At 51.7% G+C, this 24,758-nt stretch overlaps 1 protein-coding gene across 3 annotated transcripts; it reads right to left on the bottom strand.

Annotated features, from left to right (window-relative positions):
- Window positions 1-3,370: 3,370 nt before the first annotated feature.
- On the bottom strand, window positions 3,371-24,153 carry LAD1 (ladinin 1). 3 transcript variants are annotated; one of them, XM_074936331.1, is made up of 10 exons: window positions 24,007-24,153; window positions 16,344-16,487; window positions 14,774-15,320; window positions 13,970-14,119; window positions 10,738-10,781; window positions 8,260-8,332; window positions 7,616-7,744; window positions 6,966-7,055; window positions 5,429-5,506; window positions 3,371-4,895 (listed from the first exon to the last, which is right to left on the bottom strand). In XM_074936331.1, exons 3-10 carry the CDS (start codon window positions 15,263-15,265, stop codon window positions 4,890-4,892), a joined length of 1,062 nt encoding a protein of 353 aa, XP_074792432.1. In that variant the 5' UTR covers window positions 15,266-15,320; window positions 16,344-16,487; window positions 24,007-24,153; the 3' UTR covers window positions 3,371-4,889. The 3 variants fall into 3 exon arrangements, with proteins under 3 accessions (XP_074792432.1, XP_074792431.1, XP_074792433.1); XM_074936330.1 differs by lacking the exon at window positions 24,007-24,153 and adding an exon at window positions 23,743-23,999; XM_074936332.1 differs by lacking the exon at window positions 24,007-24,153 and adding an exon at window positions 23,024-23,137.
- Window positions 24,154-24,758: the final 605 nt, after the last annotated feature.

Here is a 24,758-nt window from a genome sequence, read left to right as displayed (position 1 = left end):
AAGGCTAACGCAGCAGCGATGCCACCAAAGCCGGTTAGGAAGGCAGCTTAAAATACGTTCTCAGCAATTATTTTATTGCCCGTTGATTGCACTGGGCAGTACAGCTCTGTCTGGAAAGTTAGTGGGGTTCCAAATGTCCATTTGAACGCTTTTCACTCCAAGTTTCGTGTTCAAATAAAAGCCAAAGTGAATCTCTGCTCAAGCCATCCCTTTTTGTTTGGTTCCCGGCTTGCCTAAACACCATGCCCTGAGTCTTGTCTGACTCGCAGGCTTTCAGCTCACTGAAACATTCCTGAAGCGCAGTGAAACCTTCTGCTAACTCTGGCCAGCAGCTCAGGTTTGTCCCAGATCCCCACAATAGATGAAACTTTCCTACCAAACCCCAGGTTTCTATGAATAACTCCAATGTGTCAAGCCACCTGTTCAGCAAATCAGCTCTGCTGTACAACGACCCCCTTTTCCAATGTTGTGTAAGAGCTGGTCCCAGCTCCATCTTTTCAGTTTTTATAAGAGGCTAACTTAAAGAACTTTGCTGCCTGAATCCAGAATCAGAAACATTATTGATAGGAAAGACCTACTACGTCCTGAAGTCCAGCACAGGATTGGTCTCAAGATAACAGTACATCTTCCAGGGCTTGGTTCATTCTAGCTTTAAGCCTTTTAAGTGATAAGTCTTCCAGAATTTCCTTTGGAACTCAGTTTGATTGCCAGTGCTGACAGCCTTGCTGTCAGCTCAGTCCCTATGCCACTATTCGTATTTAGACTGTTCCATAATCTTATGCTATATTCTAATAGATCTGACCACTAGGAAGTTTTTCCATGCTAAAGTTCATTTTTTAAACTCCTTCCATTACTCCTAGTTCCCTCTTGAGCCACTATAATTCCTGACCCTTCCTGGTGCCCGTGTCCCTCGCATACTTCTAGACAGCGCTCATGCCCTCATCATTTAGCCAAAAATCTACCTAAATATTCATCAAGCCGTTCCCCATGATCCTCTTTTGCAAAGTGCTCTGTCACGGACAGATAGGCAAATACATGAATGTTTGTGAATAAATGTAAGTGACCTCTCTCCAGCTTCATTCACTTCCCACAAGGGGCCAACAAACCACGTTAGCCGAGACCGCAGTCTTTAAGTAGCTATTGACAAATATTCGAGGAAAGCAATTTTGGAATATTTGTGCCAGAAACTTGATTTTAAGAGTTATCTACATCCAGGCAGTGCCTAGAAACACCTTGTACTCTGTACGTCCAGCAAAGGTAGCTCAAATTGCCAGTACCAAACAGTGAATGAGCAACACACTGGTAAGTATGTTTGCACAGAATTTTTAATTAATTGATTTTGAGCTACCAAAAAAAAAAAAAATATCCAGGAAGTCTGTGGACAATTCACAAAGAGCTGAATAAATTATTTGCTGCAAATAATCCCTGTTTTAATTGTGGATTGAATGGTCCAAAAAAAAAAAAAAAAAAAACCCGAAACAAACAAAAAAAAAAAACACCTTTCTAAAATATGCACTCCAGGAATTATTTGGGGGAAGTTCCCTGGCCTGTGTTATACAGGAGGTCAGGCTAGATGATCACAGTGATCCCTTCTGGCTTTGGAATCTACGAATCCTTCTAAATTTTTGTCTTTTAACAGGCCTCAGACATGCCGGTTAACACTGATCTAATGCAGGGTAGGTTAGAACTAGATTATCTAAGAACCAAATCACAGTTTTACTTTAAGTCCTGGAGATGAATGGCTAGGTGTATTTCCAAAAGTTTAGTTCTGCCGTGTTTATTCAAAGAACAATGCAAAAAAAAAAAAAAAAAATCCAAGAACCACTGTGTAGTTTCATTTGCCACTTGCAGTGATGCAGCATTCTGAACTCGGTAGCACAAACATCCTGCGCCCGCCCTGTGCTTTGCCTGCCAGCGAGGGACTTGGTAACATAACAGTCTCTTAGGTTTCTAGAACACTTCTCATCTCCCAGAGCAATGTACAGAGATGATAGGCATAAGTTCCTTATTACTCACCCCAGCGTAAATCAGGAGTAACCCTGCTGGGCCCGATTCCCCCTCTTTGCCCATCCCAACGTAAACCAGGAGTAACGCCATTAAAGTCAATGGAGTTGTGCCAGTGAACAAACTGGTGCGAAGAGACTCATGCTATACCCAGAGGAATCCCTTCACCAGAGAAATGCAGTCATCTCTGGGGTGGATGATGACAACTGGGAGGGGCCAATTTCAGCCAAGTAGGTTGAGGCAGACCCCTGTTCTGTCTCTGGAGCATTAATACCTAGGTCTAGCAAACAGACCGGTGGTCACTCAGGTCCCATCTGAAAAGGGAATCAACTCCCTAAGCCTGGCAAGCTGTGCCCTGCGGCTGTTTCCTTACCTCTTGCCCAGGGAAAAGGTGAGGTCCCTCGCAGCCAAGTGGCAGCTGGCACAGCGTCTGTGAAATGCACTTGGGAAGAGTGAGGCTTTAACAGGGCTCCAAAGCCCACCCCCAGGCCAGACGCCTGATTGGAGGAATGCGAGTGTGGCAGGGTTTGGAATGTGAACACTTGCTTGCTATTTCAGCAGTGTGGGTCACAGCCCCTGGTGCAGCTCTTCCCCCCACCCTTCCCCCATGAGCCCATATAAGCCCAAGCTGTTGTATGGCCTCAGAGAATTGCTATTTTAAACCCGCAGGGCTGAGATAGACAAGTCCCCAAGGGGCTGACACAAGCCAGCCAGCTGTCACTTTCAAGTGGCCAGAACTCTGATAAGCAAAATGCTCTTGCCTGGAGAGGGCCTGGGTTTCAGACATCGGATGCTCACCTCCGAACCCCAGTTCCGAGCCCCATGCTGCTTCCTAGCCCCACGACACCCCACACCCTCTGTGCTAGGCCCAGAAAGCCCCAGGGCCAGTCAAAGGCTTGAGTCTCATAAGCACCAGCAAGCCTGGATGTTCAGCCGAATCCCATAGGGCTGCCTGGAGATCAGAGCTGGCTTTCTCAGGAGACAAGTCCTCACCTACAGCTGGACCCGAAGCCCCACCCAGCTCTCTGGGAGCCCCAGAATTCCTGACCCACCATGACAACCAGAACGCTGCTGCTGCCAAACCTGAAGCTCTCAAGCTGGAAAATACCCACAGGACTTCATTACTCCCGCACAGCCCCCAAAGCGGGCAGTGGCCACACCCAGGCCTATATCTGCCCTATGGCTGAGGTGCCACGTCAAGTCCCACCTGACCCCCACCCCACCCCTCTCTCCAAAGGCCAGCAGCTCGTCTGCCTCATTGTCCAGAGCGATTCACAGCAAGGGCCCCCCAAAGAACAGTCCGAGACCACGAGCATCTTAAAGAAAGCACCATTTATTAAGAAATGGAGCTCTACCAAAAGCAGCAGGTTCCTTCCTAAGCCAGTGGGGGGAGAGTGGATCCAGGGGGAGCCCGGGGAAGGCCCGATCAGCACAGAGGCTCAAGCTAAAGAATCCCAGCCTAGAGCTGGCTAGCGCCGCTCTCAGGTGCTTGCTCCTCACACCGAGGTGTTTGGACACTGCCACTGTAGGGGCTCTCCGCTGTGCTCCCTCCCCAGTGTCCTAGAGCTGCCCCTGCCCCTCCCCAGCTGGAGAGGGCCATGCTCCTGGGAAAGGCTACTGCTAGGGCTGGGTTCCAGGCTGCAGCTGGGGAGCGCAGGGGCACGCAAGCTGGGGCTTTGGTTCAGGCCCATCACATTCTGAGCAGCTTTACGGTTCCATACAAAGAAGGCAAGAATAAGAACAGGCAGGCTTCTGCGAGGGTGGGCGAGCAGGGTCTGGGACTTCTCTGCAGCCATCCCAGGTGCAGACTGGCCTCTAGGCGGAGAACCCCTGCACTAAGGACCAGAATTGCCAAGGGGGCCTCCCTTGCTAAATAGGAGAGGGGTCCTGGCAGGGGGAGGAGAGGCTAGCCTGGACACGTGATATGCTGGGAGAAAGGGAGAGAAAGGGGCCATTGGCCTGTGACACCAAACCGGGGATGATGCAGACACCGCTCCCCCAGGACAGCCCTAGGGAGTCTCCAGGGGGAGGGACAGCATAGTGTACGTGTGAATGGATGGGGTATGAAGCAGTGACAGGTGCTTGGCACTGCTGAGCATCTGGCCAATCAAAGCAGCCCCATGGATCTGGTCCAACGAATGCCACACCCTGCAGCAGACATCCTCCGCTAGCCGCAGGTCAGCAGCCGTTTCCGGCGTGCACCACACCCAGCCAACACACCTGAGCCCTGGCTTACAGGCAGGTCTTCTACTGGGGCAGGGGAGGTCAGGCCTCATGGCCCCTCTGCTGAGGGATGGCTGTGTTGTGGTTTGGGTGCTGGGGCCATCTGCTGAGCTAGGAACGGGGCCAAGACAGATCTTCCCTCAACGAGCCAACACTGCTACCTACAGCTACCACTGCGTGCAGCCTGGGCTGGCTTTTAACCAGGGACCTCCAGGGGCAAAGCTATAGTGGCCCCAGCCCCCAGCCCGGCCCCTGCCAGCACCACTCTGGAGCTGGTTAAGTCTGTTGCAGGTACAGCATGTGTCATAGCGCATTTGGAGGCGCCAAAGCCTTGTCCAGGGACAGGGCAGCAAAGATTTCGTACCCTCAACGTGGACAGCACTCATGGCTTTGATACGTCCTAGCTAGACCAGGTAGCAGGAAGGGACAGCAGAATACAGGTCATCTTCAAAGCTTCTTCCTTCCCATCCACCAGTCAGAAGCAAGAGGCCCCCAAAACTCCCAGTGCCATCAGAGGAAAGCAGGATGTGGGTCTCCAGGCAGGGCTGGTCTTATGGGAGGGAGATGCTCAGAGACAAAGCCATGAAGGGATGCTGGAGGATTGCATAAGGCCAGACTTTGATCATCACAACGAGATATTATCCCCAGGGAGTCTTGTAGCGTTACAGCTGAAAGAGACAAAGGGCATCATCAGGCTGGGCCAGAGGCTGCAGCACAGAGAGAAAGGTGCTTTGAACTACCGAGATCAGTGTCTGCACTGAGCCTTAGACCCTTAGAACACGCCCAAACCACCAGCACAGTGCTCCCATGTCATTCAGCTGCTGCCCAGCTGTTCCCACCCCACGACACACCCCATTTCCAGCCCACCACATCTTCTCCTTCCTCCTTGTGACCCACCCCTCTATGCAAGTTCCCCTAATACCAGCTCCTCTTTGCAAATTAGCCCCTAAAGATACTGGGCTCCCCCTCCCATCAACCAGAGCACGATGACACTCCCAACACACCCCCAGCGAGGCAGGCCAGCCTGTGCACTCAGATCTCTGCACTGTAGCCATTAAGGGACAGGTCCTGGCCCTTGCTGTGGCTACTTTGTGCTGCTCTGGTGAGGAGATTCTAGGGACTCAAGCCCAACTCAGCCACTGGCACGTGGCCCAATCCAGGCAGGTCACGTGAGTGAGCTCCATGCTCCCTCTGCTCTTACCCTGGTGTCACTGGAGTCATCGTCGGGCTGCTTGGCCCAGAGATTGCGCTTTGTTGCGCGGTCGGTTCTCCCAGCGTCCTGCAGGGAGAGGAGGAACAGGCTGTGCTAGGGTTTGCTCTGGGCATGGACGACACTGCTCGGAACATTGCATTGGTCTAAACCAAAGATGGGGCCTGACCCAGAACCCTGGATCCAAACAAGCCTAAGCGGGTCAGATCAGATCCGAGCCTTTGGGTGCTGGGATTTGCAAATCCAGGCCATTACCTTAGCAGCATTGGAACTGCTCCAAACTAGGCTAATGGGGGCGGGGGGGGGGGGGGGGGGGGGAATTGGATGGTTGCAGGACAGTCACTTTACACTGGCAGTGAAACCCCTCCCAAAACACCCCCAGCATCTCCCCAGCAGGTGCAGAGCCATCAGCTTGGCAGGGAGGGGTGTTTGGGGCAGGAGCAGGCATGGCTGTGACATTGGCAAACTCAGCTATTCCCTGGCACTGCAATAGGAGCCGCCCAGGTTATAAACAAGGGGATCTGCCCTCGGTGCCGTAACCTGCACCAGGGGCTGCGCTCACTGAGCCCCCTGGCTCAGCTGATGGAGTCCGAGCAGAACGCAGCTGCATTGCGGCACAGACAGGAGCAGAGATCTTGGACCCAGATTCCCATCTGCAGGGAAACACCCATGTAAACTCAGAGAGGTCTCCTCTGCACCACTCCTATATGTACTAGTAGCCACCCTGATCTGCAGAGACCAGCTGTCATCCATCCAAAAGCCCGGTGCTGTTGCACTGCCAGAGGGACCTCCTGCCAGGCTCCCCACTGCTATGGCCACATGTCTCTGGGCATCCCCTGACAGTGGGACTCTGCCAGAGAACCACCCCAGCACAAGGGTGGTGCATGGAAGAGCTAGTCTCTGGAGAAGTCCCTGTAGGGTTTGTGGGGATAATGCATGGAGCAGCGAATCCCCACAGTCATCCTCCCCACCCATGGCCTGTCTTGTCATGGGCAGACCCACCAACCCTGCAGACCTGCCAGCCCTGCAGAGGGATTCTCGCAAGGTCCCTGAGGAAGTGCAGCTGGTCTGGGGTCCACAAGCAGCCCCCAAGCAAGGGCTTCACTGGGTGAGAGTCTTTGTGATTAGCACATTCAGCATGGGGCCAGTTCACTGCGGACTGCTAGCGCCCCCTTGTGGAGGAGGGGAGGGGCAGGGGAAGTAATTCTTTGCTGGAGTCCGTGGAGAAGCTGAGACTCTTTGCTTGGGATTTTAGTGTAACCATGAGTTCCTGGAGGAGCCTCAAAATCCCACCAGGTGGGAAACTGTAAGGCAGGTGAGGTGGCTCGAAGTGGAGGTGCTAAAGGGTGGAGGGGACTTAAATCCTGCTGGAACATGGCCAACGCTAGTCTACAAACAGGTTCCGATCAGCATGATCTGGCCCACTTTGCAATCGCTGTCACGACCTGGCTGCTCCCCTGATGCAGGGTCCCCCCACCAGGCTGTCAAAGCACCAGCAGTTTAGCGCAATGCCCAGCACATCTGATACCTTGACTCTTCCGTCCTTGCTGGGCTCCTGCGTCCTGCTTATCCACAGGTTGATGCGAGACGTCACTGTGCCAGGGAGCTTCAAATTCTCCTGCCACACAACAGGATCAGAGTTAAGACTGCACGTTACCCACCACTGGAATGCAGCCATCTCTGGGGTGCAACACAGCTTAGCATGAGCAGCAATGGTGACCAAACCCCTCACTTCCTGTGCTACACAAGAGAAACTCAGAGGGCAGGGCACCACCTGCTCACCTGCGTGGAGCATTCCTAGAATGCACCTTTGGAAGACATGTGCGGGAAGAGGCCTCAGCCAGTTCCCCCCCCCCCCCCGCCCCCTGCTGCAGGGTAGCCCTTGGCCATTCAGCCAGCATGGGGAGCTGCAAAGGAAATGCTCACCTGCCACATGGGATCCCAGCCAGCAGCCACTAGAAGGAGGATCCACCGGGGCATGCAGCCACCCAGCCTCTGCCTGGCAGGTGCCACTGAGTGAGGGACCAGCTTTGTCAGTTCTGAGGGTTCCTCCACCTCGAATCTCCCCCACCATCTGCCCAGTGCCCCCTACCTGGAGATGGGGGTGGGGTTTGCAAACGGTGGGACTCACAGGGGTCCCTCCCCCAAGCCCATGCTCGGTCCCACCTCAGCCCTCACCTTTCTGACAGGGGCCAGATCAGCTTTGTCAGGGGCACTGGCCTCGAAGATGCTGCGCTTGCTGGCCACGCCCTCCGAGGCCAGGAGGAAACTTCTTGGCATGGACACAGGCGACTTCACCTCGGATCGCTAGGAGCGGAGAGAGGACCCGTCTGTGATAGAGCCCTAGGTATACGTAGGGTGCCTGGTCTGGTCCTGCCAAGGCTGACCCCCACCCATTCCTCATGGGCCTTTAAGTGCATGAACGAAGGGCAGCCCAGTTTCCTACCCCAGCTCCCTGTCATGCATTCTCCCCTCCCTGCCCACCCTTCTTACCACATCACCTGCCTGGCGGAGGGTTGTCCTCGGTCCCTTGGAAAGGGTGGCCCCACTCCCTCTGTGTGAACGGTGGAGGCAGGTCCCTACTCCCCTCTGGCTAGGGCAGGCTCTTCCTCAGCCCCTGCCCTCAGCTCTGTGAGACACTCTCCCGGACGCCCTTTTGCTTCCCCTTCTCCCCAGGTCACGCGCTGCACAACCATGCAGAGCTCAGAAGCCACCCACTTCCACCTAGAGACCACAGAACTAGCGAGGCATTCACAGGCCTGCAGGCCCAGCCCTCCCCCGGGAAGGGTCCCTCCCCCCATTGCCTCGGGGGCTCCACTTACCTGCACAGCTGAGGTGTATTTCTCCAGTTTCTCCTCGATCCTGATGCTACTGGCTGGGAGTCTCACACTGGCACTGGGGAGGGGGAAGGAATGGAAAAGAGCGGAGTGAAATCCCCCAATATCCTTCATGCCATGGCAAGGTCTGCCTAGTGACAGGCAGGAGTGTGGGGAGGCTATTTGGCACTAAGGGAGCTGGGTTCTACTCCATTCAGGTTCTTATACCATGGTACCAAGTGCCTATTCCCAGCTCTTCACTGAGACACATTGGGCAATTCCATTTCCCTCTCTGCCTCAGTTTCTCCCTTGTAAAATGGGGATAAAAAATACTTTAGCTTCACTTAACTACTTAACTGGCTTCAGTGTAGTAATATTTTAAGCTGCCTGACATAGCCCATTACCAAATCTGAGCACATCGTTGATGGATCGATCCTCACAAGCGGTCCTGGGGAGGCATGGACACCTCTATCATCCCTGCACTGTACAGCTCCAGAACTGAGGCCCCAGTGCAACAGTGGGTGCTAGGCACCTAAATACCTTTGAGGATCTTGCCCAAGGTCATGCAGAGAATCTAGGGCAGAGCAATCTTGCCCAAGGTCATGCAGAGAATCTAGGGCAGATCAGGGAACTGAACCTGAGTCAACGGAGTCCCAGGCAAGCACCCTACACATGGGGCCATCCTACGTCCGAAGAGCTAGAAAGCAGATGTAGGCTGTCATAGCACTTTACCTATCAGGGAACATCAGGAGACCCAGATTTGCCAGACTCTAGTTTCTAGCTGTTTGTGACCCAAACCCAGAATCCTACCCCTGCTATGTCCTCAAACCCAGAATCCCAGCTTCTGCCTTCATCTGGTCTGGAACATGGATGACCAGAGTCACACCATCGTAACAACTGCTTCTTGCAGGGTCCCCTGGGGATAACGGAGGCCTCGTACCAGTTACTCTTCACGTTGTGTTGTCTCTCCAATTCCCTCCACATGGGGAGCAAATCGTGACCCCCGGTGATCAGTGAGAGAACTTCTCCATTACAAAACAGTGGTGAGTCCACATTGTCAAACTGCAACGTATGCACTGACAACTTTGGCTCATACCACCTGACAAACATCTCCATCTCTCTCCCGGTTGTTTGGGGACCACTTCCCTGACTCCCCAGCCTCTTGCTGCCCCGGGATCCTCTCTCTGCTCAGCTAAGCCGTGTGTCAGCTCCCGGACACACCAGCCTCTGCGTGCAGGCAGCTGTTTCCACCCCAGGTGTCATTTATGGGGCTGAAATGCGGCAAAATCTGGAATTCTTTGGGTGTTTCCTGGATAGAGAAAGTTTGATCTTGGGTTTATTTCACTGGACAAGGAACAGACTTCACATTTGCCTGGTTCCCTCCTGTTCATCAGGGAGAGGATTTTCAAAGGAAGCTCTCCACCCGCTCCCTACAGGTTTGTTTGTTTTTTGCATTGTCCTCGGTGCAGGACTTCCCCTCACGGGTATTCAGTAATTGATAACGTCCAGGGACCCACATTCTGATCTCACATCAGTTTTATTCCGGTAGATACCCATTGAGGATGGAGTTTCTCCTGATTTACCATAGGGTGAGACAGGAGAACTGAGCCCAGGGAGGAGAGACCTTACTAAAAAGTCACCTGCTTTGGTCAATTTCAACCCAAGAAATTCAAATATGGATCCACTTCAGGAAGGAGCACAGCTGAGGTGTCACCACTAGAGCCAAGCGCTCAGCACATTTGCTATTTGCCCAGTACTATTTCCCGGTCTATGGCCGTTGCCCTGAAGGATCTCAAAGCACTGCGCAGACTATGAGCCTGGATTTTGGTGCCATGGAAGTCAATGGGAGTTTTGCCAGCCAATTCCATGGGAGCAGGACCAGGTCACCATAGACAGCCCCTCCAGTGAAGCCAAATGACAACACACCACACAATGATGCACTGAAGGCAGGTCTCCTGCATGGGGAAGGTGACACCCCCGAATTCCACAAGAGGTCTTTGTCTGTGGCCAGGCCCTGCCGCACTGACAGGTGCTGGGGTAAACTGCATAGGGTTGAAATGCCAAGGTGCAGTCTGGGCATGGTTAGTAGGAAGCACTAAGAGGAGTCTGATCTGTAGGGCTACAGTATAAGCCAATAGCCAGACAATAAAACAGGAGGACTTAGACATGAACATAGACAAAATGTCTGGATCTTCTCACCAGGGCCATCCAAACACCCCTTCTCATGTATGACAGTGAGGCCTACTGAACAAAGAGGTGTGGGGGGAGGAGATCCGAGTTCTATTTCTGGAGCAGGAGCAATCACTAGATTTGCTGTGCAAGTCTGTGGGAGTGAGGATACGCACCATCAGAAGTGGTGTACCAGGATTAACTCATTAAAGTTTGGGGCCTGCTTTGAGACCTTTGGGTGGCAGCTGGTGGGGGAGGGTCAGAGTTATTAGCGGCTTTGTGACATTACCAGAAATACAAGTAAAACTCACTGACCTTCTGGTAAATGCATTTTCTTCCTTGTCTTTTCTTTGGATCACCTAGAAAAGCAAGCAAAGGAGATGAGATGTGGAACAATGGGAGGGCATGAGACTGGTTGGGAGAAGGCCCCCTTCCTAGGGCTGGGAAAGTTCACACAACCCTGCTCATCCCCATGTCTCCCAGAGCTCAGACATTCACCATGGCACAGAGCAGCGTTTGGTGGCTTCTCGGAGCCATGTGAGCAATCTGGACTGGCAATCTTGGAGTCCAGAACCCCTTCTGCTTCAGATCCCAACAGGGACCATGGAGCACTGCGGCGGGGGGGTGGTGGTGGTGGTGTATGTCTCAAATAATGACAGAAAAGGTTTGGTCTGAGTGAAAATGTGGGTCGGTTCCAATCACTTCTGAACCTGGTCCCCTCCCCGCAGGGCTGGCCAAGGTATGGGGGAAAACCCTGGACCAAGAACTCGTTCAGGGCGGAAACTGAACATGAGACTCTCAGTCTATTCCCTCCTCCCCAGCCCATGCATATCTCCATCCCTCTGGCTTCACCATTTCTCTTTCTTTCCTACCCCTGCCCTCAAATGTCCCCTTTTTCTTCCTTCACTGCACCCCCCCCCCTCCACACCCATCTCCTGGCCAGCCTACCTCATCCTCCTGCCCCTGCAATCCCAGAGAACAAAGACTTTCTGGCCAGACGTCCCGATGGAGAGGTGGCACCTCTCCATCCTGTGCCGAAGGCCATCCCTACAGAAACTGCTCTACGACCTGCTTGGCAACAGCACCCAGACTCCGTTCCAGCTGCTCTTTCTGGAGCCAGGTGGCAATCCAGCTGTATGAAAACCTTTCCCAGGCAGGACTGATCCCAGTACGTCTGCTGGACATTTTGCAGCACAGAACAACAGCCCCCTGCTCAATTCCGCAAAGCCAAACCGCCCTGCAGCTTCACTAGCTACTCAACTTGGAAAGCCCTGGGGTCAATACAGCGTGTGATGCAGGAAACGCCCGTATCTGAGACAGCGTGAGCCAGGAGAGGAAAGAATTACAAATCCCTCATCTCTCCAAGTCTGCAAAGATCACTGTGTCGGAGAGGTGCGTGTGACCCTGCGAGTCTCTCAATGCCAACTGGCAGAGGGCCCACCATGCCATAACTTACGTCAGGCCTGGCTTGCTGATTGCCTCAACATGTTTCTAAAACCTGTGTTAATTGGGGACACGCTTGTTCCGGGGGAAAAAAAAAAAAAAAAAAGTGAGGGAGTGATGCATGTACGGGTTGTGTACAAAGTTACAGATGTGTCCTGGAAACAGGTTCTTTAAAGGTGTTTGGGAGGCAGAGCCTAGACCCAGCCTACTCGAGACAAAGGAATGTGTCTTTACCTGTCTGTCCAGCTGGGTCACAGGCAGAGGCCAATGAAAGGACATTTACATATATGGTAAACAAAGCTATCATGCAGGGATGATGCCGGTTTAACAGTCATGCCTGAGGACAGAATCTGCACCCAAGGAAGCCTTCCTGGCTCAAGGCAGAGACAATGGATTTTGGGTAACGTAAATCAAAGGTCTTTCTGCTCCCCTGATCACTTAGGGCAGTGGTTCTCAACCGGGGGGCCCACGAGCAGGTTTCAGGGAGGTCCAACAAGCAGGGCCAGTGTTAGTCTTGCTGGGGCCCAGGGCAGAAACCCAGAGCCCCGCTGTGGGGGGCTGAAGCCCAGGGCCCCGATCCCTGCCACCTGGGGCTGAAGCTGAAGCCTGAGCAACTTAGCCTCGCTGGGACCCCTGTGGTATGGGGGCCCAGGCAATTGCGCTGCTTGCTGCCCCGCAACACCAGCCCTGGCTTTTTCATGCAGGAAAAAACAAAAAAGCCGTTGTTGTGGCAAGGGTGGGCTTTAATTGCATGTTGGTGGGGGCCTCTGAAAGAAAAAGGAAGAGAAGCCCTGACTTAGGGGGCACATAAGGGTACAGCACCCTCTGGACCTATGAAAGTTGGAGTCCTTAGTTTGGAGAGCTAGGGATGCTGGAAACTGAGGCAAGTAAGGACGTTGTTTGGCCAAAGACTGTAACTTGCTAATGTTGAGTTGTAGTCACTCGAAAGCATGCTTTGTGGTGTTTGTAACCATAGTGGTCTCTTATTTTTGCTAAATATTACTTAAATCTCTCAGTTAATAAGAGTTTTCTTAGTTTTAGTATGAGCCATCTCAGTGCAGTTATACTAAGGTGCAGAGAAGCTAACCTAACAGGCTGGTGTGTGCTCAGTGTCTTTGGAAGCAGCGAACATAATTCCTGCGAGTATCCAGGGAGAGGCACTGGACACGGCAGGGCAGCCTCTCCAGGGAACTTGGGCCCTGGGATTCACTATTACCCACAAGGCAATGTTTAGACTGGCCAAGTCTTGAAGAGTTTGCTGGCCAGGCCGAGAGGTGGGTGTGGCAGGGAGTGGACCCACAGCTTAGGAGCAGCAAAGCTCACACTTGTCCAGGCAGAGGGGCAGCACAGCGGCTGGTGGTTCTGGGGGTCCTGAGCAGAATTCTGCAATGCGAAGACTGAAGACACAGGACAGACAATGCTAGCAGCTTGCATGCTGTGTTCACAGACCCCTGGGGCCACGCTTATTGGAGCTGCAGCAGGGAAGAACGTGGCCCGCACTGCAAGACCCTTTTGGGGAACCTGAGGCAGAGCCATGACCAGGGATTTGTCTGGGCACTGCCCTTTGCAGATACCAGCAGCGCCTCTGTGGCCCATGGGACCAAGAGCTTCAATTCCAGCTTCTCCAAACTTCCATGCTGCCCTGGATCCTTTTAATGGGGCTTCCCAAGTCTCCCACCCATGGGTGCAGAACACATACACAACCCGGCCACCTTCTCCAGTAAATGTCACAAGGAGGAGGAGATCTGGGAATAACCTGAGCCCAGCTGGAGCAGATTCTAAGTAACAATGGGAAGGAGAAGACCTGGACTGGATTTCTGCACCCATAGGGAAAATAATCTGAGCAGGACCGCAGCACCCACATGGAAGAGCCTCTGCCTCCTATGCTCTATCCACCTGGACTCTAGGTGCGGCCTCAAAAGGAGAAAACCTGGGATTGGATCTCTGTGCCCACTGGAACGGACTCTGCAAGCCCCCCAGCCTGCAGAATCGAGCAAACTACTCCTGCTGAGGACAGCTGGAGGGAGCCTCCCCCATACAGCTAGAATAAACTCGGCGTCCACTGCCTGGAGGGCCACATTTCCCTGCCCGTGTCAGCACTCACCCGGAATGAGACCGTCCTCGGGCTGATGCGTTTGAATGAGCTGCTGTAGGTGACCTGAGTGGGGGAAGCAGCCGAGGAGCCTCCGGGTCTGTCGTGGGTGGAGGGCGACCCTGCTGCTTTCTGAGCCTGGGGGGGATTCCTTGCTGTATCCTGAGGAAGGAACACACACACACACAAGTCAAGAGCCAGCAGGAAGGTTTCAAGCCATGGCTGTGAGAGCAGGGAGCAACACTCGGGGGCTCAGCAGATCCACCAAGCGCCCGAACAGCCCAGACCACAGGAACCCCGACTGGATGGGCCAAACCCCAACCTCCTCCCTAGGCCAAATCACCACCAAGGTCAATGGGGGGGGTTTGCCTAGGAGAGGGCTCAAGGTCTGGCTCGATGAGGGGAAGTGGGTCCTGGGGCTACCTCATCTAGAGGCAGAGTTTAGAGTTGGGGAAGCAACATCCCCTCCCGCATCCCTTTCCCCCTTTGCAGTACAGCTCTTTCCAGGCTCAAGTGCAGCATCGCCAAGCCCAGGATCCAAGTCACGATTTTTAAATTAATGTGTCCCAGGCTCTTTGCCGTCTAGCATCGGAGCCTTTGGGTCGTCCCCACTTCACGTTTTCAAGCTTTTCTCCAGAAGGTTAGATGCCAGCTCCTTTTTAAACAGAAGCCAGGATACTCTAAAAGTCACATGGGCCAGCTCCTCAGAGGCACCTCACTCCCGTTGAGGATCTGGGGCCTGACTCCAGGAGCTGGGGCTTTTAGGGAAAACCCCCAAGTATCGTGAGACGGCTGGTAAAGTGCCTTGTCTCTCACCTGCTGGCTGGAGGGGCGAGTAACCAGGGAGTCTGGTTTCTGTTCTATGCAGCTTCCTCCCCTTGAGGAGACTTTCACCTCCAGGTGACTACGGTCTTTCTGCTCCTGAGCCGATCCCTGGGGCTGGCCTCCTGTCACCTCTGGCTCCTGCGGGGGCTCATCAGCTATCAGGTCCTTCTCATCCTGAGCTGACCCCTGATGCCATTCTCCTACCAGGACCTTCTGCTCCAGAGCAGACTCTGGACATTGTTCTGCCTTCGGGCCCGTTGGCTCCTGGGCCACCCCCTGGTGCTGTTCCCCTGCCAGGGCTTTCCCACCCAGAGCTGACTCCTGACACGGGGCTGCCTCCAGGTGGTCTGCTCCCACGTCTGGCTCCCTGAAGTTCTCTGGCTGCTCCTTCTCCTTTCTGAGGTTTCCTGAGCTCTCAACCTGCCACCTCTGCCTCCTGATCTCTTGTGGTCTCAGCACCGCCGTGAGCTTCCGCTCAGCCATCTCCTCTTCGGCCGTGGCTGCCGCTGGTGGCTCGGCTTCCTTGAGCCGCGGTAGCCTGCAGTGACAGAGAAGGCACTGACACCCTTGTACACCCAGGGCGCTGGCAGGCTGCTTGTTAGACAGCAAGTGAATCCAGCCCAGGTGAGAGATGCCAGATTAACACCTACGGAGCCCCCCCCCTTTTATCCCAGTGCACCCTGCACGTACTGTTACCCCTCTTTGAATCCATATTCTGCAGGCGTAGGTTAGGTACCTGTGTGGTCCTATGCAGCTGATGGTTACAGAGCATTGTGGGGGCTCCACATCCCAGATCAGCCTCCATCCCTTGGCCCTGGTAGCACTGAGCTAGCACCATGGGGAGGTAGAGCCACTTGCTCTAGTCTCCTGGGTACAGCATCCGGAGCAGCCTTGTCTTGCTCTGAAGAGGGCAGGATTCTACCCTTCGTCTCGGGAGGGGCAACTACCCCGAGAGACAAGGAAGAAGGGGGTTTGGAGAGCAGGTGGAGGAAGGTATTTATACCAGTAGATTCAAATTAAAATATTGGGGGGGGGGGTAAGATTTTCAGAGGAGTCTGGGGGATTTGGATGGGTAATTTCAATGGAATGTGTGTGTCTAATGCCCCTGGACTGCTTTGAAGATCTTAGCCTTCAGCTTTCTAACATAAGCAACAGTGATTAATCATTCTATTGCATCAGTCCTCCATGGCTCTCAACATGATCGGCAAAACAGCATATCGTTATCCCCATGTTACACTTGGGGAAACTGAGGCACAGGGGGCAGGGGGAGTAATTTGCCCAAGGTCACAGTGACTTGGTGGCAGAGTCAGGAACAGAACCCAGGAGTCCTGACACCCTAGAGTCTCCTGCTCTAGCCACTAGACCCTTCTGCTTCTCAGAACCATGAATTGAAGCTGCCTGACCCCGCGGCCCTGATCCAAAACCCGTTTAATGGGAGGACTCCCACTGAGATGGGGGCTTTGGCTCAGGCCCGGCAGAGCAAGACAAGCTGGGTGGACGTGCCGCATTCTGGGCGATGCCGGCACTGCAGTCCCAGGGAACAATCGCTCTCCTCCCCCACCTCTCCACTGCCTGCTTGTTGGTATCCTGCACAGGGCAAAGGGCTTCATCCTCCGTGTCAGTGGTGGAGCTCAGGTTGCGGTCTCTCCGCCGACGTTCTCTCGCTTGTTCCTCCTCATCCTCAAGAGTCCTCTGCCTGGCCAGGCTGTTCGGAAAGGAGACAAGGGTGTGCCAGAGACAAGGTAAGTGAGGTAATCTCTTTTATTAGTCTCTCTCCCCAGCAGAAATGGGTCCCATAAAAGAGATTACCCACCTTGCCGTTAATATCCTGGGGCTAACATGGCTACAACACTGCATACAAGAACGTGCCAGTCAGATACTAGCGGGCTGGGTCACTGTAGGAGCATAGCAACCAGGGTACCTCTCGGAGCTTGCAGAGAGCAAGTGATCAGCCCAGGGATCAAGGAGGAGCTGTGCAGCAGCGTGCAATTGGCCAGCGGCACAGCATCCCATTCAGATACATGGCCGGGTCCCGCCCCGGTGGGTATCGGCTGCGGGAGGATGGAAAACAGGAGCCGAAATACAAAGTGGATTACATAGATCTAATCACGGGTGGTGTGTAATCCTGACACCTGCATGGGAACAGGCTACTGTAAACATTAGGAAATTCCTGAATTAAGCGCTTGACTTTGAACGGTAGTGTTCCTTTAATGTAGGGAAGTTACATTTTTTAAATCCTTAAGTTTGATATAAGCAAACCAGAAGTTCCAATCACATGATACCATACGGTCTCCCAATTTGGGTCATCAGCAAGGTTAGAACTCTGGAATCTGGGCTTCCAGTCCAAGGTCTGTAGGGGAACCTGCTCTAGTGGGCACAGACTCTTTCCCTGTCATCACACCTGCTTCTAGCAAGAATCCCTCCCTCCCTCCCTGCCAACCCCACTTCCCCATCTGTTTTGGGAGTCTCTGCTCCTCACTCCTCCACATTACAGGAAGGAAACTTCTGGCTTGTCCTAGGAACCAGCAGGGAGGGACATTGTGAGCACAGGAGACAGATTCCCTGCTCTCAGATCCTGCACCTGGTACTTTTTGCAGTCCCTGACAGCCAATTGCAGGACAAGTCCTGCTCAATCCCTGGGCTGATGCATGCTCCGTGGCAGATGGTGTATACTCAGTCCAAACAGTATTTTTGGAGAATAACACTGTTCACTAGAGGTTTGTTAAACTTGGATGTTTCTAGAAGCTTATAACTTGGCCAAGTCTGGGTGGATTTTCACAGGAAGAGCAACACCTACCACCCTGGCATAGAGGCCAACTCCCTGCCAAATTTCCAAGGCCCTGCTCCAACCATGTTGGTGCTAGAGCTCCTTAAAGAAAGAGTTGTAAGATTTATTTATTTTAATAATGGGCAAAAATGTTTTCCTCTTCTCCCCCCCAGAAATGACTGAACCCTTTCCCCTTAAACTTACAAAGACAAAAACTCAGACAGAGGTAGACTCCTGATATGAAAAATTTTAGTCTGAATGGCTGAAGTATGGTAAAAGGTTACAAGCAACTAAAAAACAAGCTGTTCTAAGGGAAGGTGTCAGGCAACCATCATTACCAGTTCTGCCTGGAATTAGAGGTCATTAACATTCCATCATCACATACACACCCCAAACAACTGAAAAGTGGCTTTCCAACCAAAGTGATTTTTTTTTTTTGCTGAAAAAAAAATATCCTTTTGGTAAAAGATTTTCAGTTTTTAAGGACAAACTGTAGTTCAGTAAAAAAGTTTAAGAAAAAAATTAAAGCTTTTGACACTAAGAAAAATTTGTTATAGTTTTTATTCCCCCCCCCCCCAACTGACATTTTGAAATTTTCCACCAAAAATAATTGGCATTTTTTTCAGCTCTCACACACACACAGTCCCACGCTGTGCTGCAAATAATGCCCAAGATCATTAAAACAAAGAATTTTAAAAATCAAAATTGGTTTTCCACCACAGATGCTGTTTGTTGACCTTTTGCACGACTCAGCGCAGGGCTCATCTACACAGAAAAGTTATTCCGGTATAACCAGAGGTTTGAATTTAAACCAAGAGAATGTCTCATGTGGACACTCTTAGGGTACATCTTCACTGCCCGCTGGATCAGCGGGCAGCGATCGTTCTATCGGGGATTGATATATCGCATTGACGCCTGTACTCCACCTCGGCAGGAGGAGTAAGCGGAGTTGACAAGGGAGCCACCATGGTCAACTCACCGCCGTGAGGGCGGCCAGGTGAGTCAAACTAACATACTTAGTTCAACCCCCGCCCCCGTGTAGCCCAGGCCTAATTCTGGTATAAGAGTACAGATGTGGTCCCCTCATTTCAGAAAAAGATATACTGGCATTAGAAAAGGTTCAGAAAAGGGCAACAAAAATTATTAGGGGTTTGGAACGCGTCCCATGTGAGGAGAGATTAAAGAGGCTGGGACTTTTCAGCTTGGAAAAGAGGAGACTAAGGTGGGATATGATAGAGGTCTATAAAATCATGAGTCGTGTGGAGAAAGTGAATAAGGAAAAGTTATTTACTTGTTCCCAGAATATAAGAACTAGGGGCCACCAAATGAAATTAATGGGCAGCAGGTTTAAAATAAATCAAAGGAAGTTCTTCTTCACTCAGCGCACAGTCAACCTGTGGAACTCCTTGCCTGAGGAGGTTGTGAAGGCTAGGACTATAACAGGGTTTAAAAGAGAACTGGATAAATTAATGGAGGTTGAGTCCATTAATGGCTATTAGCCAGGGTGGATAAGGAATGGTGTCCCTAGCCTCTGTTTGTCAGAAGGTGGAGATGGATGGCAGGAGAGAGATCACTAGATCATTACCCGTTAAGTTCACTCCCTCTGGGGCACCTGGCATTGGCCACTCTCGGTAGACAGGATACGTGGCTGGATGGACCTTTGGTCTTACCCAGTGTGGCCGTTCTTATGTAGAGTAGACAAAGCCTCAGTTTGGTTTACGTTGCTTTGGAAGGGGTTTAAGTTGACAAAGCCACTCCTATTCCAGAGTAGGAGCGGCCACATAGGGAACTATAGCAATATAATGCAATCAGTTTAAGTAATACCAGCTTAATTATACCAGTTTATAACAGGTGGAACTTCCCCACACAGATAAGCCCTCAAACAATGAAATCACAAGTCAGTTTCATTTTTGCTTATAATCAATTTCCTTCTTTACAGGAGATCTCCGACATTTTAATAGCATAGGCCACAGCTTCATTCATCAGTTGATACGCTCACCACCTCCCGTCATTCACGCTTGTGTAATGGCCCAGTGGAAACTAGACATTTAAGTGGCAATGTGGTATGGATGTATTTTTGTCAGTCTTTAAATGCAATGCAGTTGCAAGAAACAAACAGGAGAGGCCAGCATCAGGTGACCAGCCAGGTCTCTACAGACCGCTAGCAAGTGTTTCTCTGACCAACAGCAATCCACAGACCATAGCTGGAGTGCCCTGGCCTGCCCTCTTCAATGCTTATGCATTTCACAGCAGCAGCAGCCTCTTCCTGGGAATATGCTTGTGTAAAAAAAAAAAAAAAAAGTGAGCAAGTGTTTCCACTAGAGTATATTAAAAAAAGATAGATAGTAAGATCATGGGAACAGCATGTGGTTGATGGCTTAGTACAAGCTTGGTTTTTGCTGACTCTGAACTTGAGGCCACATTTTACATTTAAAACATTCAAGAGGAAGTGGGCCCAATCCTGATCCCGTTGGAGTCAGTGGGATCAGAATCAGGCCTAGACTAGCATTCGTGCCATTGCAAACCCCGTGAGTTGTAGCTGTCACACTGTGTGGGTTAAAAATTGCCGTGCCAGTGATCTACCTTTACGCAAGCGCACATTTCCTCTCTGCCCAACTCCCCATTCCCAGGCTGCAAGGAGTAGGGCAGGGAAGGAGAAGGCTCGAGTGACAGGGTGAGGAGAAAAGCAGAAGCAGAGAGCCAGTGGGGTGGGAGGGGAGAAGAGCATTTAAGTAGCTACAAGTCTCAGCCACAGACCTTTCAAACCTGACTTTCTAGGTAGAAAGTTACCTGCCCTCCCTTGGAAAAAGAGGAGGAGAAATGGCACCAGAATTTGAGGGAAGGAACTGAATGAGCTGGTTACTGTAGCATGCATGAGTCATGCACCCTTCCCTTTGTGTTGTTTTTTTCCAAATACAAAAAGATAGCCCCACCCTCTTTTACAACAAACCTGATTCTGAAAGATACAATGTTCACTAGACATTGTGACCAAACTTCCCTACAAGTGATTCAGAGCCAGATCTAATCTCCCGGCATTCGGTCCTGTAGCCCTTGCACTTTGGAAGCAAGTTGACCCTCCTGCCTTCTTAACTAAAAGAAGAAAACAAAAGCCTGCTACCGTGTAATCCTGCTGACAGTGCTTTGCAGGTCTTCAAATTACTTCACACACAGCTAGGTTTCCAGACTGCATTTTGGGCCTGATCCCAATCCCATGGAGATCACCAGGCTTTAGATCAGGCCTTTTGTGCTCACAATCAGTTGCTTAGGTGTGCAAACTTGTGCTCTACTGCACAGTCATTGTACCGATCGCCAGTTGCACATTTAGGTCCCGCAAGCATTTATGAACCTGATAGTATTGACTTGACATTGTTGCCAAGTAGATAGAGTGCTCGCATGGGACTCAGGAGATCTAGATTCTATTCCCAGAGCTGCCACTAGCTTTTGGCTGATCTTGGGCAAGGTCACTTTCCTTTGCCTCAGTTTCTCCAGCTGTAAAATGGGGATAATACCGGTGACCTCCTTTGTAAAGCACTTGGAGATCTATGATTGAGCTAGGTATTATTATTACTACTAGTTGCAGCTGTGATCACGTTAAGCATGTGCATAAGCTTTTGCAGGATTGGAGCCTTAACGAGAAGGCTCTTAGAGAGAAATCCACCCCTCTGGAGAGGACCAGAACCAGGTCTATGGTGCACTTACAGACCTACCTAACCTCATATTAGAGCTGGTTGAAAATGTTTGCATGAAAAGTTTATCCAAGATTATTTTCCTCCCAAGAGGCTTTTCCCCACCCCACAAATTTACTTAATCATATTTTAGAAATTGTTTTCAAAAGTCTCTCGTACCAAAGTCTTCGATCTGGGTTTTTGGTAAGATTCAAACGTGATTAAGTATAAACATTAATAAAATCTTCAATAAGTTATTCTGGTAGAACTATCATGGACAATTTCACACACAAGAGAGACATCCTATGGGTCAGTTTCAAACCCTGCCAAATGGAAACAATTTTGAAATGTTGATTTTTGTAAAACTGTTTTCCCTCCGTTATTGACCAGTTTCTGATGGATTGTTTAAGTGGGCTGTAGGGCTCTTCCTGGGCCTCTGCACATGGGTGCATTTCACCCTTGTTTGATGAAAATAAGCTGGTTGTATTTTATATGCTTTTTAACCCCGCAGAGCCAAAGTGGCTGTTGATGCATGAGCTGTATTCTGTCCTGGCTCGCGCACCATCAAGAGAATTATTAACTATAGCTGATTAAATAATCCACAATGGACTACACTAGTCAATGTATCTTATTTCCCCCCCCCTCCCATTTTAAGACTCTCCCAATTATTCATTATCAGAAAGTATTTGCACATTTCTGCCATGAATAATTCCTTGTCTACAGATACAGGTTGACTGTTCATGAATTGTGTGTTGTTTTTGGTAGTTACATCTCATTCAATGAGGGAACAGAAACAATCCCTCTGGCTTTGTGGCACTAACCTGTATATTCAATATTAGTCACAGGGAGCAATTTGTTCAGTCTGCCCTGTCCGTTTTAGACGGTGAGCTTTTTCAGGGCAGGAATTCTCTCTTCCTTTGTATGTGCAGCACCTACCATAACAAGGCCCCCTTCCTAACTAGTGTCTTGGGCACTACTACAATGTAAATAATTAATAATATTCATTCATGTACGTTGGTAGAATAACGCAGCACAGGCTTTCCCTGCAGGGATAATGTTTATAACCAGAAATCAAAAGACGTTACCATAAGAGAGAGAACTACAGAAAGATTCCCCCAGCATGGGAGTCACACCAGTTCTATGGCCCTTGGGGGTGGAATCTTCCCCCAAAGCATCCTCCCAAACCACCAGTATATAGCCCTTTCCCCTCCGTGATCAGCGGGGCTAAAGGAGGGGGAAGCAGAGCTAAGGTTAACCCCCTTGTTCAGTGGGGACCAGGTACCCTGACACAGGGAGCCAGTTAAGTGTGTGACTTTCAGTTCCCTAATTGGGTGACTGGTGTAACTAGCCATCCCAGGGGCACGCGGGGGGGGGGGGGGGAGAGGAGGAGGAGAAGAAATCACAGATTTTACAATCACATGAGCAATTCCAAGTGAATCATTGATTTCTAGACCAGAAGGGCACATTATGCTGATGTAGTTTGACTTCCTGCATCACACAAGCTAGAGAACCTCATCCATCAAGCCCCAAACTTCTGTTTGAAGTGTGTTCCCCCCCTTCCCCAATAATACATCTACTCCGGCAGCACTATTATCCCCATTGTACAGATGAGAAACTGAGTCACAGAGCGACTAAGAGGCAGATTTGTAAAGGTATTTACCTACTTAACTCCCATTGAAATCAATGACATTTCAGTGGGTGTTGGGTGCCTAAATACCTTTACAAATCCATGACAGGATGGGGGAGGCAGGATCTTTTGTTCGACCAGTTCCATTGGTGAAAGAGACCAGCTTTCCAGCATACACAGACCTTGGTTATGGTTTTGAGTTGTGTCGTGCTAGCATCTAGACGTCCCCACACCAGGAGACCAGCCCCAGGGTGCGGGGTGCTGCGCAGACACAGAGCCAGCACAGTCTGCTCCCAGTTACTCCTTTGTGAGCGGACCCCCTGCAGGAGCACTCAGGACAGCGGCGCCGCTCTCTAACCCAGGGTGAGCTTGTGGGGAGTTAGAAACCCAGCTGCAAGTAAACAGAGCCGATTAGAGCCATGGTGGCTGGGGTGCAGTGAATACAGGACTCCTTTACAGCACGTTTAGAGTCACTTTCCAGAGCAGAACTGCTCCCTTCACCTTCGCTGCACAGCTCACTTCTCCAGGGGGTGTTGCATTAGGGCCCTCTCTCCCCTTCCGCTGCTGCTCGCAGGAACAGTTTGTACCGTGGTGGTGCTGAGAGCCACTGAACCAAACTGCAAAGCCAGGATCTAATGGAAACCTCTTCAAGCCAGGGGGTGCAAGAGCACCCCTAGTTCCGGCAGCACAGATGGCTGCTTGTCCTTTTGCAACTCGAGAGCCCTCTCGGCTCTGCAGGGCTGGCTTTGCCCTACCCAGCTTGAAGTCACACCGGCTACTCTCCTTCCCTGCCAGCGAGCACGGCCCCTTCTGCATCCCCACCCGTCCCCAGCTGCCACCCTGCCTCTCCCCCGAGCCCACCCCCGCCGGAAAGCGGTAACCATTAAACCACAGCGCCTACCTAGAGAGCGCAGACCAGTTCTTCCTGTTCAAAGACATCCCGGCTTCCCCTGGCTTTCAAAGAAGGGGGGGAACTTCCCCAGACATCGAGACAGGTTCAAGCCCCGCTCCGCACAGATCCCCCGCGCCAGCGGGACGCGGATTTGAGGCGCCCGGAGGAAGTGGAAAGGGGGCTCCTGCCCCGGCTCCTGCCCCTGCCCCGCGCACCTTTACCCTGCCTGCAGCCTGCTCACGGCTGGGGCGTGTCACATGGTCTCTTATCTACCTGGACAGGCGCGGAGAGCTGTAATTTGCCTACTAGCCGCACCTCCCAAAAGGCAGCCGGCGCGGGCGGGAGCCGGCGTCTGCCCCAGCTTGGCGGGCCGCTTGCTCCGGGTTCAGCCCCCTGCGCTCGCTGCACCAAGTTGCCCTGGTTTTCAGGGGCGACTCCCTGCTCAGAAGCCAGTTCTACCAGCCTCTCGTTCCCTGGCCTCCGCTCCCTCTCTCGGCTGAGTGGGTGGGAATCAGCCACCTGGCTCCCCACCCCTCTACCCAGGACAGGCAGCCTCCAAGGCGGGGGCTTTCAGAAGATGCCGTTAAAGGGGCTCCCATCAGTTTCGAAAGCTGAGCTCAGACCCCTTGCAGGGGCTGCCCATGTGTGTGGTTTAACAATCATACCTGCCTATCGTTTAGGGGGTTTGCTCCCCTGTGATTGTATAAAACCCCTCAGGAACAGCGGAGAAACTAACTCAGCAGCTATGCAGGAGAAGCAGTGAAGCTGAGGATACACAAGGACACAAAGGATTTGACTTTATTAATAGTCCACCCAGTCCAGTATCCTGTCTCTGATAGTGGCCAGTAGGAGCTGCTTCAGGGGGACACTCAAGGAATCCCAATCTTGGACAGTTATGGAATAACCAGCCCTCAGGGGAAATTGCAGATAGGCCCAGATGCAGAGGTATTTAGGCACCTAACTCCCATTGGGAATTTCCAACGAGCTCAGCTTCCACTTTGACAGCTGAATAAAATGGCCACATT

Source organism: Natator depressus, chromosome 21 (assembly GCF_965152275.1).
Source record: "Natator depressus isolate rNatDep1 chromosome 21, rNatDep2.hap1, whole genome shotgun sequence".
Taxonomy (NCBI): domain Eukaryota; kingdom Metazoa; phylum Chordata; order Testudines; family Cheloniidae; genus Natator; species Natator depressus.
Note: the sequence above shows the minus strand (reverse complement) of the source record. Positions and strands in the feature narration are given on the sequence as shown.

Bases quoted from the DNA above. Each gene is read 5' to 3' on its own strand.
- LAD1 (XM_074936330.1), bottom strand. From the start codon at position 23,780: ATGTCTTTGAACAGGAAGAACTGGTCTGCGCTCTCTAG. The intron at 8,333-10,737 runs GTCAGTGAGTTT...CCCCCTCCCCAG, and splicing joins GAAAATGCATTTACCAGAAG to TGCCAGTGTGAGACTCCCAG. The intron at 7,745-8,259 runs GTAAGTGGAGCC...CTCCGCTCCTAG, and splicing joins AATACACCTCAGCTGTGCAG to CGATCCGAGGTGAAGTCGCC.